The sequence below is a fragment of the Adiantum capillus-veneris genome, chromosome 25 (genome assembly GCF_014529385.1).
Source record: "Adiantum capillus-veneris isolate H3 chromosome 25, ASM1452938v2, whole genome shotgun sequence".
Taxonomy (NCBI): Eukaryota; Viridiplantae; Streptophyta; class Polypodiopsida; order Polypodiales; family Pteridaceae; genus Adiantum; species Adiantum capillus-veneris.
This window is the reverse complement of record NC_140955.1, coordinates 89,826,220-89,840,083: the sequence shown is the minus strand read 5'-3', so window position 1 is coordinate 89,840,083 and position 13,864 is coordinate 89,826,220. Positions and strand designations below refer to the sequence as shown.

At 45.1% G+C, this 13,864-nt stretch overlaps 1 protein-coding gene across 1 annotated transcript in view; it reads left to right on the top strand.

The window, feature by feature from the left end:
* The window catches only part of MED6 (RNA polymerase transcriptional regulation mediator-like protein), a 120,414-nt gene that overhangs the window by 75,450 nt on the left and 31,100 nt on the right, over window positions 1-13,864 (top strand). Inside the window, exon 3 of the mRNA XM_086499483.1 lies at window positions 8,990-9,059. Coding sequence (XP_086355609.1) covers window positions 8,990-9,059 — 70 coding nt within the window. The remainder of the gene's footprint in view (window positions 1-8,989; window positions 9,060-13,864) is intronic.

The following is a 13,864-nucleotide window of genomic DNA, read 5'->3' as shown; positions in this document are numbered from 1 at the left end:
CGGTCGGCTACAAGCTCATGAAAGGAAAGTTGGACTTTACCACAGAAGAACCTCCGGCCACTAACCAGAACTCCCGGCAACAACGAACAAATTTTCGAGAATCCCGTGAAAACCAACCTCAACGGCCTTGTCTGACACAACGTCAACGAGATGCCTTGTTACAAGAAGGCCGATGCTTCGAATGTTTCCAAACAGGGCATATGTTCAATACATGTCCTGAGCGAGCCTCGACGTCCTCAGTGCAACCTTCTGCTCCCACGTCAGACAAATCCCCGGGGCCACCTCTGGCCAAGAAGGCTAGACCTGCTATTGGACTAATACTCGATATTTATGGTATACACCTCGAGAGTTTTAATGAACTATGCAAAGCTTATGGAAAAGTCAACGGCTTGAAAGCCCTTATTTTCTTTGACCCTGGAGCTATGGAGAACTTAATCCATCCAGAATTCTTGAGGCAGATGCACTTTGATTATGATGCAGAGGGTGGAGAAATCGAAGCTGAGCTAGCCACGGGGCAAACTCAAAAAAGGGTACCGCTCATTGGTGCACTTCCAGTGACTATACAAGATTACCATGGAAAAGCCGATTTCCAGATTATGAAGTTGGGCAATTGCGACGTTCTCTTGGGCATGCCCTGGCACGACAAGAATGATGCAACTCTCCAGGTCCGGAACCGAACCATCACAGTGATGCAGAAGGGCAAGCCAGTTGTCCTCAAAGTTCGGTTGTTCGAACAAAGCCCTGAATGACCTCTCTAGTTGTTTTCTAGTTAGATACTTTTGAACATTGTTTGAGAAAGTATTGTTTGAAATGGAAATGGATGCTATCTGTTTTAAACCTGTCTTGGTGCCGATTTGAATTGTTTGACTCTGGTTTTAAATACCGGTTTCAATGATTCGTGATTTTACTCCCGGGTGGAGAAGTGAGAAATACTCTTTTGGTATTGTTTGAACCTCGGAACGACGCAGGCCGATGCCTGGGAGCGTTTCGTTGTATGTTTGAAAACCTCCGAACGACGCAGGCTGATGCCTGGGGAGCGTTTGGTTGTATGCTTGAACCTCCAAGCGACGCATGCTGTCTGGGGAGCTTCGATTGTACAGTCTTCTGAGCTCATGGCCCGGACCTTTTTAGGTTACTTGCGGGGGGAGTGACGACGTAGTCCTTGAGTAGCTTCATACCGCAGACCGTTTGTCTCGGGGGAGTGCTTAGAGGCACTGTTTGTTGTGTCTTGTAACATGCATATGTGAGCATTTGTGTTGCATTGTGATGTGCCAACCACTGAATATTCGTAATTGGATGAGATTGGCTGGGTATGTAATTTTAGTGCATCAAGACACCCGTGGAAGATCAGTGTGGTCTGGGTGTGATGGCTAATTTTACCACGCCAAAATATCAAGATGAAGCCAACTTCTTAACAAAAGAGCCGAAAGGAGAAGCCAACTCCTTGATCGAAAGAGCCACGAGGAGAAGTTAACTCCTTAACAAAAAAAAAGAGCAAACTAATTGTTCCTCGGAATGACCCTCGGAAATTTTTGAGCTAACTTGACTTGTTTTGTAGATATGTTGTAATCGTGGACGATTACTTTCTTTCAAGAAAGGGGGATGTCACAAACTGCTGACGTGTCAAAGCCTTGAAGAATGGAGCCAACTTGCAAATCCTGGTCGAGGGGCCTAAACCCTAAGAAGAACAAGTAACAGAGGAAGAGGTCCTACCAACTTATGGGGACCCTGTCCGATGGGGCCCCAGTGACATAAAGGAAGTAAAATAAAGCAGGACCCACAAAGAAACACTCACGCAAAAACTCATGATGTGGCTGATTGCTGGCAGCTTTTTGCCGTTGCTTTTGGGATCAGAAGCTTTTGAGTTTTGAAGCTTTTCACTGTAACTGCTTTTAAGGTCAAGGGCCTTTAAATATGAGGTTAGGGCTCATTCTTTGGCATGCTTCCTGGAGAAGGTGCAGAGTCTGGAGTACCGGCTTGTACTGTGTTGATGCAATATAAAAAAATATCGAAAGGGGCGCCAAGGCTTGGGGCCAATACTCTCTGGGGTGGAATTCCGCCACTCCGTGTTACGTGTCGTCTCTCTCTCTCTCTCTCTCTCTCTCTCTCTCTCTCTCTCTCTCAGTTTCTAGTGTTCTATGTGCTCGTAGCTTGCGGTATTGCACTCATCATCATACCATCTGTTTTAGGGGTCCCCAGGTGGAGGTGTGCGACCAATGTGGGTGGTGTGTGGGAAGCAACTAATGGCGGATGTGTGAAGGGCTGATGAGATCTGAGAGGCGAGGGTGGATAAGGGGGTGCTAGGGTTGCGGGTAAGAAGACCTTGGTAGACCTGTGATGAGTAAACAAAGGCTAGCTCGTGAGTGAAATGTATAGTAGTGTGGGGGTTGTATGTGGTCCATGTATGAGAGATGGGGGTGCCTGTGAAAGAGAAAGTGAGGTGGGCATGGTCAACTCCGATGGGCCTGGGGGAATGGTAAAAGAGTTGAGTAGGTGTGCTCACTCTTTGGGTCCCATGATGTAGTCCATTGTGCTACCTCTCCCCTTTGCTACACCACGTGGCATGCATATCAAACCTCCTGAAGTGGGCCACTGTGCCATCCCGTTATAGATAATGAGACGGTGCTGAGATCCCAATTTGAGTAGGTGGTGCCTGTATCTTGTGGGGTGGGCCATGTTGGCTGAGGTCTGCATGGTGTTTGTGTGCTCCATGTCTGCAAGATCTTGGGGTTCTCAAAGTCATAGATCTCACATTGTCGGCTGCAGGTCCTGGCATTGAAGTCTCCCATAAGAAAGACTTCCCCATGAGGTGATTACTCCATGATCCCTTTGTAAGGCACGTGTAAGATGACTCACCACTCTCTCCTTCCCCCTGCTCTGTCGCAACAAACCTGGAGCTAGTAGGAGCAAAGTAGCATAGGAATATGTATATAAGCTGGTCCTGTGAGATCTCAATGCGAAATTAAAGGAAACGAGCGTCGTTCTTCTTGTGCACTTTTTTGGTGTATGAGGAGAGCGGCCGGGCGTGCCCTACCCGACTTCGAAAACAAAAAAAAACTCTTGGTGGAAAAGTATGGCCACTCCTCCTGACCCTTTGGATGTATTCTGGCATGTACATCCTCTGTGTATGGACTCCCACTGAAAACCGTGTATGTGTGGTAAGCTCCTCTCGTGGCTCTTATGTGTCTCAGTGACTAGTATGATGCCACAACCACTCATAACCTCCTCTAGCCTCTTTGGATATGTCTCATAGTTCCCCGTTGCAGTTCCAAAGTGCAAGGGTGTATCTCCTTGTAGTGTGTCCCATAGGCTGCGAGTCCCTAGGGTATGGGGAGTTAGTGACGGAACCAGAGAGGCAATTACAAGTATGGGAGGGTCACTACTCGAAGGTCTTCGCCGATACGGATGGTACTAGCAAGGGTTTGCTTGCATGGTATGACAAACGCGTGCGCATTTGGCCTGGTATGCCTGAGGTATGTGACCCGTTGAACTGGTACGAAGTATGGGAGGCCTGTCGGCGATTGAAGAGGCACAAGGCAGCGGGTGGAGATGGTTTACCACCCGAATTCTTTAAGCTGCTTGTGAAGGATAAGGGGCTAAGATCGGATTCGCGTAAGCCACGAACGGAAATGGGCAAGGCATACTTGCACATGATCGAGGGTATTTATGACATTGGAGATATCCCGACCGGCGCTAGCGACGCAGTGATTGTGTCAATCCCCAAGAAGTGTGATTTGACCAACACTGATAACTATCGCGGGATCGCGTTAATCTCCGTTGCCATAAAAATCGTCACTACGGTCGTGATTAGGCTAATAGGCGGATCACTAAGATACTTGAGAAGAGGAACTTCTTCAATCCCGGCCAAGCAGGATTCCGTACTAATGAGGAATGCATAGGGCAAGTTGCATGCCTGAAGGAGATCTTGAAACTCCGTCATAAGGATGGGAAACCAACTTGTGTGGCCTACATTGATTTCAAGAAGGCATACGTGTAAGGTGCAGCGGAATGAATGTTGTATTTTCTCAAGATTAGTGATCTATATTGCTCAAGGTTCCTTTTAGTTCTTAGGGAAGGAGAGAGCCTTCCGTCTTTATGGAGAGTGCTATGATCACGAACAAAGTGAGTGGATATTGTGCGTGCAAGTGTATGAGACTGAGAGAAAGAGAGAAGAGAGATACGACACCCGAGAGTTTGTAAAACCCTCCTCCGAAGGCCCCACTCTCGTCAGTGAGAGTGGTCTACTTTTGATTGCACAAAGGTGTACAATGATGATGCATGGACTGATGCAAACGGGGACTATGTCGATGGTGACGATGATGACTTTAGGGCTGAATTTGGTGCTCTTCTATCTGCTGTCCACAAAGGGGTAATGGCTGAGAATCTTGACCACTTTGAGGGGACTGAAAATGACTGGTTTGCTGCTGTTTTATGGCTGAAAATGACTGGTTTGCTGCTATTTTTATGGCTGAAAATGACTGGTTTGTTGAGGCTTATACGGTGATGAAAAACACTGAGGATCTGGCCTGATCAAGCTGCGTTTTTATGGCTGATTTCGACAGCTGAAAACGCTGAGAATTTGCAGGTCTTGCTGGCGTTTTTGTGGCTGAAAATGCTGCTCCTTTGCAGGGGTTGCTAGCGTTAGTAAACGCTAGGGGAAGGTTGCCTGTGGTAGGGAAAAACGCCAAGCAGGGAAGCTTGATGGCGATGATTTGCTGGGGGAGAAAACGCCAAGGGACAGAGAGTGTATGGCGATCAAAACGCTAGGGGGCTGAAGGGGGATGGCCTCACCAAGCGAGCTTGAAGAGGTTCTTGTTGAGAGAGGGAGGGAGTACCTGTTGCTTTGGAAAGCCTGCTGTGCTCCTTGCTCATCTGCCCTATTGTGCTAACTTGGGTTTGCTAAAATGTTAACTTACCCAATTTGCCCTACTGACTTCCCAACAAAAGTCACTTAGTAAATAAGTGAAAAATGTCAAAAATAGGATAAAGTCACTTGAAAAATCCCCAAACTGACTCTGATGGAATCTGATGGAAATGCTTATGCTTATGCGGTGTGCAACCAGAGGATATGCATCTACACTAAGTGACTGGGCATGCACGGTCTACGAATAGACTCACAAAAGTGCCAGATCACTTCTAATCTAGTCTGACTGGACTGATGGGAACCCTGCTATGGTGTAGCTTGTCCACGGACACATAGGGTTGGATGTGTCACGTGACAATACGACACAGTAGCGCACGAGGCATTCCTAAAGCTCGCTGCAGCTGGCCTGCAAGGTTGTGCACTTAGATTTTTCCAAGCGCTCTATAGGTCCACCTCTGTTAAAGTCCGATACATGGAACAACTGTCGGATTCGAGTCCGGTGCAGCGGGGAGTCCGCCAAGGATGCCCGGGATCGCCCTGTCTATTCAATCTATATATTAACGATATTCTAGACGTAGATGGGGAAACATGGGACTTGGAAGTACCTAATCTCTTCAAGAGAATTAAAGGACTCCTTTTTGCCGATGACCTGGTTCTACTTGCTGACTCTCCTGAAAGCCTATAAATGAGCCTTGACAAGGTAAGTGAATGGGCAAAGACTTGGGGCATGACCTTTGGAATTGATAAATGCATGGTCACGGTGTTCCACGGAGACCTGCAGGATCTCTCTGTGAGGATCTTTATTTTGGGTGGTGAGATGGTTGTGGTGGGTGAAACGTACAAGTATCTTGGCATCGACGTAGACTCGACCTTTTCCATTGAAGGCATCGTCAAAGAGCGAGCGGACAAGGGGAGGAAAAGTCTCTTCGCATGTCAGCACCTACTGGCGAACCGAGCCATCCCTATATGGTCTCGACTGACTGCTTTTAAGGCGTGCATGTATCCAGTGATTTGTTATGGCGCGGAAATTATGGGAGCCCATGATCAGCGTGTCCTTCACTCTCTGCATCACCTCGTCGCCACCGGGATGCGAATGTTACTCGGAAAGGGAGCAAGGTCAACCTCTATAGGGACGGCAACTCTCCATCACGAGTTTAACATCCCACCCGTACCTGCCTTTTGTGGGGGACAACGAGCAAGGGCTTTTGACAAGTACCGCTTGGTTTCATCTACCTGGATAGGCTCCTTGGTAAACAAGAAGCCTAAGAACCAACCGTTCAAGAAGTGGACTTGGATGAATAAGTATATCCCAGTGGCTGATTTTAACTCAGTTCGCTACCACGCATGGGACAAGTCGAGAGGCATTCGTGCCTGGCGTTGGAGCCCTATAAGACGGCCAGCTTTGAACAAACTCGTGGATACCTACTGCATCTCAATAGGAGCACTATAGTGAATAGGAAAGAGGAGAGAATGCTGGCTCTCGCGAGAGTAGGTGGGCTCAAACTGGTTGATAGTTATATGCACGGACACAGCATTTGCTCGCTATGCTTCCAGTTAGAGGCTCGTTCACTTTGGCATTTGCTGATGAAGTGTTTGGCGGTTGATGATTCTAGGGGGCGCTGGCTAAACCGATTTAACTCCACCTTCAACGCAATTGACCCTTGGTTGGACCCTGAAGAAAGGACCGTTATCCTCCTTGGTGGGGAGGCTCGCGAGAAGCGGATGCCCTTCTGGGTACGCCGTGATCCGCACTTGAGGGACGGAACCGTAGGGCACGTGCCTGTGGCGAAGTTCCTTGGTAGAGTTGTACCCCGGTACTTGGGGTGCTCTCCATAGGCGGATGGGGAGATAATGCTCCCCTTCCTATGCTGCTATTTTGAATCCAATCGCTTCCGAGGGAAATGACGTAATTCTCCCAAAGCGAAGCCAAATGATCTACAAGAGCGCCCAAGTGCCTTCCTTCCCGGGGGGGTCAACTTCACCTAAAAGGGGTTCGGAGGTGCAAAAGGGAGACACCACCAACCTCAGCGGACGCCACCTGTGAGCCGACGTCCTTCCAAGCGGGTATGGCATTGCCTAGGGGAAAACTGTCGGGTTACAAAGGCAGTTTAGTGAGGTGAGCCATAAGTTACCTGGAGGAGGCAACTCCAAAGGGAAGACCGAAGCAAGTCCCGCAGTACCTGGGTGTCTAAACAGAGGTACTTGGTCGCTGTCACGCCCATATCAAGTTAGCGAAATGGGTCAAACAAGGGAATGATCATGGCCCTAAGAGTGTAGGTAACTCTGGCCTCTCGTAGTCCAAAGGAAGCTAGTGACAAAAGCGTCTGCCTTAGGATTCTGGGTGCATAGTCGTGGTCGTTCTTCTTGTACACTTTTCCGATGTATGAGGAGAGCGGCCGGGAGTGCCCTACCTGACTCCTTAAACAAAACAAAACAAAACAAAAAAACATGGCCATTGTGGTAAGAAGCTCTCTTTCCCTCTTTGCGTGCTTGGAGTACTTTAGGCATGTGAGGTCATCATCAAGGTATGAGAGTGCGTAGGATTACCCTCTTGTGAATGAAGAGGGTTCTTGCTTCTTCAGAGGGGAATTGGAGGATGAGAGACCTCTTCCTGGTTAAATCTTTGCCTTCTCTCCATGCTTGGGTGAAGGGGTTGCCTCCTGTGTCGAGGGCATAGAAGCAATTGATCACTACGTTCATTTGGTGAGCCACACTCTCTTTAGAAAGGTGGTCCATGCCAATCTCTTTGTGAGAGCCAGAATCCTCCATGCCACATTGCATAGCATATTCATGTGGTTGCGTACTTAATTTTTGCATGCTACCTTCTTGCGTGAAGGACGTGTATTAGTTTGGGAAATGGGGAGGCGTGCTCGAAACACTGTGTATGCTGTTTACTAACAAATAATTCTATGTTCACACATTTTGGACACAAAGGACTTGAAGTAAAGCCCTTTGACCAATTTGAGAATTTTGACAAGGGGCAAGTCTAGAATAACAGACTTATAAGAGAATGTGCGAGTTTGAGCTTCTAGGGCATCTTAGGGGGACTGAAACAAATTTGTTTTTGTAGCATTTTTCTGCAGTTTGAAGCTTTCCATAGCCATATCTACCTTGTGGGAGCCTCTTTTCATCATCCTACGCCACTTATCTACTTACACAGAGTTGTTTTCCATCGAAAAAGCCCATAATATCGTTGCATTCTCTGTTTTTCAGCACTTTTCTTGCAATTTCAGCCATCTCTCTCCGATGGAGATTGTGTGGAAGCTCTCTCCTCAACCTATGTCAATAGTGGAAGAGTGACAGTGTGAAGAATTGCATGGGAATTGAAGATTTCAGCCACTCAACGACTTCCATTGCGAAGGCTTCGTTCAATCTACTCTAGTGTAGGCATTCTCTTGTCCTTTGTGCTTGCGAAGATTGTGATCTCTCTCTCTCTCTCTCTCTCTCTCTCTCTCTCTCTCTCTACCCAAGTTCAGTTGTTGCAAATGGAATTGAAGATTTCAGCCATTCAACGACTGCCATTGTGAAAGCTTCATTCAATCTACTCTAGTGTAAGCATTCTCTTGTCCTACGTGCTTGCGAAGATTGTGAGTTCCTGTTTGGAAAACAATTGCAAGCAGATGGAGGAGATGTGGGCACTTAAGAGAGTAGATAGAAGGAACAAGCGGTCTGGAGAATCGATATTGACATTCACTTGTTTGCAATGCTGAATTCTTTACTTGCATTGGTATGGAAGTTTGGCATTGTATTGCTCATGATACTATGTACAATTCTCCCATAAATAAAGAGAAATTGAGGGAGGGCCAGCTGTTCCGGTTTATTGTGTACCTTGTTTCATTTCAGCTTTGTGTTTGAAGTATACAAGTGTTTTTCCTCTTAGTGTCCAACCCGGTAACAATGTTGTGTGTGTGTGGATGGATATATGCACGTGTGCGTATGTGTGTATATATGTATATATACATATATGTGTCTGTTATATGCATGCGTATATGGATATATAGCGAATAATCATAGTAACATGAACTCAACTTGCAAGCAACATCACTCTAATATTGGAAAATTTTAATGAACTTTAATTGTCTAGCTATATAGCATTGAACATCCTAAGGTTTTTGTGCTGGACAGGTAAGGGCCCTTTATTATGTCTCAAAAGCTTTTTCAGAGGCTACCTCAAAACTCGAGAAAGTTGGATATGGTGAGTTTGGGCATTCATGCATTGTCTTGGTACATTTAACATTATCAGGCTTTACTTTGGTGTCATTACCGACTTTTCTCTCCTCTTTCCATTTTATTGTCTCTCTGCTATGCACTTAGACAAGCATGTTGAAGAACGGTCTCGCTTTTTGATTGCTCAACTTTGTGCAGGTTTTGAGTACTGAATGTAACACACTTTAAGGTAAAAATTTAGAGAAGCTTAGTCTTTTAGCTCCTTTCAAATTTTAATTGGTTGCAGTGATAGCTTTTCAGCTATCCACCAATGTGGGGCAATATAAAAAATATCACCATATTTAGGGTAGCATTGACCTGTCGTCAAGATCCCCACCAAAAGCAATCTGGATTTGATAACAATTGCGGGCACTCTTCTTGTGTTGTATTCACTACAATGTACATCAAACTTTACATGTTTGAACTTTGATGTCTTGACTACATCTTTTGTACTATAACTTTACAATTGCAAACACTCTTCTTGTGTCGTATTCACTACGATGTACATCAAACTTTACAAGTTTGTTCACATCTTTGATGTCTTGACTACATCTTCTGCACTCTAGCAGGATCGCATCATGCATGGGTGGGACTGATGCTTGTTTTCACAATTGAAGGAGACAATGCAAGGGTATTTGCATTTTTGAATTTCCTCAAGTTCAAAGGACCACGGACTTGTGCCTTTTGATTGTGTGCTTTGTGTATATATTTAAACCTTTGTAATGTTAAGAAGGTACACATAATCCTCTGCATTTAGTGTAACATAGAAGGTTGGATGCAACTAAGCATGCCACTGCCTGGTGCTACATAGTCAATGTCTGTTTTTTTTGACAAACATAAAGAATTCTTCTAGTAGCTGATCAAGGTGACAAACATGCCCGTGTACAAGCTAAGTGGGCATTGGGAGGCACTAACATGAAACACCAATGAGGTCAGATGGCTATATCATATAATGGGATGTGAGAAGAGCTGCACTGCCAGCAAATTTAGCTCGCCTTCTTTGGGAAGCAGAACCCAGCCACAGGTATTTACAAAAGCTCCCCACTGATCTTGCATATTGTTTGAACTGCACGTTAGCAATCGTACTAGTTAAGTAGTGGAGGCAATGATACACCCCTGAAGTATACCAAAGCAAGATCGAGGTCTGACCCAAATTACGAATCGTCTTCTTAACTCCAAATAAACCAATTTTTCTATCTGTGACAACTTATTAGGGTACTCCAGTTTCAAGTGTATTGAATAGTTATAGTTGCCCATAGGTGCAAGTGTTACCTATTATTGTATTTGAAGGACCTGGAGCAGAATCAAGAATTTAAGGACGGATTTTTTCTCGTACAGTCACCAGTGCTTTGGAGCATTGTTAGCTATGCACGTTTCGATGAGTCAAGGACAACGGACTTTGCAGAGGAGAGTAAGCCTCGTTGTAACGAATCCAATCTGCAGGTCCGCAGGAGTTCCATGACCTTTCTCCAGATTTCTTGCAAGATCCTTTGTCTTCCAAGACACTTGTGATGAAGCTAAGAGTTCAAATTTTAAGTGGTAAGTGGGACAATGTCCGAGCGCCAAGGCAAAGGCCAAGAGAATTATGTAGAATGTATGTTGAAGGACGGTGGAGTCTTGGAGTATCATCCACAGCATGGAAGGGTATTAGTTGATCCTATATTTCTTTAATTTCTTCTTCTTGACCATTTGACACCATGGGGTGTGCAAAAGGATTACAAGGAGGAGCTCTTGTAAAGCCCAACCCATGGTGTGCAGAAGGATTACAAGGAGGAGCTTTTGTAGAGCTCCTCCTTTTGACAAGGATAGTGTGTTAGATTTTGTACGGACCCGTGTATCGCACTATGTTGTATCAAACTATTATTTCAAAATGGTGGAGATTGTAGTTTGTGGCATCCTCTAGCTGTGAACGTGTCTTTGCTTGAACTTTGAAATTTTACTAGCTGCCAAATGAAATGCATCATGTGAAGTGTTCTTTGTAACTTTTTCTGCTTGATTGTGTCAATACGGTTCAGCGTTTTGTACCATGTTTATAGGAAATTTCACTGGATTAATCAAATATGGTTATATTTTTGAGTTTTTCGATATACCGCGGTTCCTACGTTTCAAAAAACATTTGAAACCCATTTTATACCTGTGAAACCTCGTTTTGTACGTTAAGTTTCATATGGACCTGCCAACACTGTTGCCGAGAAATGGAACCTTGTGTTTGTCTACAATTGTTTTAAAGTGTGATTAAGTTTTCAAGTTTGTTGGCGTGCTTGGTGCTGATTCACCCCCTCGTGAGTCACCTTGGCTTGCCAATTACAATGGTGTTAGAGCTTCAATCGATTCTTCTTCTATGGAGACTCCTGTTTGACTTTTTGCAGCACACACCATCGACACTAACAGCAAATCCGACAAAAAATATGGGAGTAACTTGGTGACAGTACATAGAGAGACTATACCCAAAGTCAACCGGGAGTCCAATGATAAAAGGAAAACTAACGAGGATGCAACCAAATTATGAAGTCTCAACGTGGGGCCTAAATAACTTAAATTGACTCTTGAGCCTAGCCACCCTTCTACTACTCAGATTTCAGTGCCGATTGGCCCAACCAACTCATGGCTGCCCGGCCTTCACTACTGCAGGTGAAACTCTCAGTCATCGGCCATTTCACACTGGCCATACAATGTCCGGCCATTTGTGACTTCAAGAAGAGGGTCACAAAAATTAAATAAAAATGAAGGGAAGGAAACCAACAAATAAGGTTAGTGTCTGTCACAATCTCATGAAAACTTGTATTATGGTATCAACCAAACCACTTGCTTTAACCTTCATTGCCGACTTGAGATTTGGATGTGCAACCTTTTGCCCTCTCTCGTGAATTTCAATCATTGGTTGATCCTATATGTGTTTCGCACATTGAGGATCTTCTGTATACTTGAGAAGTCGAATGGTACAAGATTTAACTTGCATCCGTCACTTTAATTTTGCAAGATTTGGATCCTCCATCAGGGACCGATTAAGTTAAGTCTTCAACTCGGTACTAGGAAATTAATTGAAAAGGGCAAAGTGGACACTTGGCATCCTGTGGACAATCTGCAAGGACAACTTAGAAAGTGGGGCGCCCAAAATCGATTTGGGGAAGGAGGGGCGACTGATTTGACCGATAAGTGAACCTTTATGTGTGAGTAGTTCATGCAAGTGATCACAGCTTTAATGGAAAGCTTGCCTCCTCCTCTGACTTATGTAGCACGATGATTCCGCTCTCGTGCACCCCTCCCCTTTTGAATACAAAATTGTGATGCCCGGCTCAAGGGCTACTTATCTGTATGTACAATTTTGTGGGTTTATGCGCGATTCCCGAGGCAAGAGCCTCTTGCACATGACCGGATTAGCTAATCCCAAGCATGTACAAGCTGATTTAGAGAGATTTCTCGCGAGAAATCTTGTCTAAACCAAAGGCAAGTAATCCTACAGGTGCGGGAAGTCGAGGGCTTGTTGTAGATGTGTTCGGCACGCAAAACGAAGACCTAAACAGAGAATTACTGCTTGCTGTAATTTTTTGCAGGTTTAGGGTTTTGACCCCCTTTTTGATGCTTAAAGGTCCGAGGAGCTTCGGGGAAGCTAGGGAATTGCTAAACACGTGTTTTGAAGCGTTTTAGAGGCTGAAAACAGAGAATTCAGTGTGCTGTATTTTCTTGCCAGGTTTGCAAAAGTGCTCTAATTCACGTGGAAAGTCCCCTAGCACATGGGGATTTTGTCTCTGAAGCTTTCTACTGTCATTATGATGTAGAAATTTTGCTAGAGTAGGCAATTAGCCCAATAGAAGTGAGACAGCTCGTAAAAGTTTAGAGGTTTTCTCCAAGTTTAATAGGAATAACGAAATACCGAAAGGGGCACCAACCTTTGGGGTCAAGAGGGTGTCAATGTCTACTTGGGAATACTCTAGCTACTATATCGTGATTTGGTTTGAAGTGTTGAATTCCAGTCAGGTTTATTCATGAAGCTACTTTGTGTCCTGAAGTATAGGTAAAGTTAAGTAACGTGCACATTGGGTGAAAGACAAAGTTTATAGCCCTCTAGTGAGGCTATATGCTGGTTTCATGGTTTTGTCGCTGGGACGATATTACTTTTTCGTCAAGAAGTGAGCCTTGGTCTGTTTTGGGCGAAGACACAAAGCACGGGAACTTGGAATTCCACTATGGCTACATGACAAATGACACAAGAGAACAGGGCTCCTCTGCATAGGACATACAGGTTGTTTCTCTAATGTATGAGGTTGGCGAGAGTTAGGCAAAGAAAAATTCAGTGAAGAAGCCCTTTGCAAAAGCGACTCCAGAAGCTTCCCAGGGGTTAGGAAAAGCATAGAAAGCTAAGGACTTAGCTGAGACTTTTGGAAGACAAGCAAAGAAACAGAAGAAGCCTTTTGTGCGCAAGTCTTTCGAAGAGAAGAAGGCTTTGATGGCTGAGAATAAATGCTTTATCTGCGAGCAGCCTGGTTACCTTGCTGTAGAGTGTCTACAGAAGAAGAAGAGGCCAACTGACTCAAAGGATAAAGAGGACAAGAAAGGAAAGAAGCCCAAACCCACGCCCAGTTTAGTGCTAGATATGGTGGGTGATGGGCCAAATTCTGATTCCAGTGAGTTATGCAAAGCGTGGGATAAAGTCAGGGATATCCAGGTGCAAAGACAAACTTTATCTCCCAGAGTTGGCTAAGCATTAAAGCTGAAGAGATGGGGTACACAACAGAGGCAGGTTTGGCATGTCTTGGCCATTCAGAGTGTGTCACTCTCATCATTGGAAAGCTG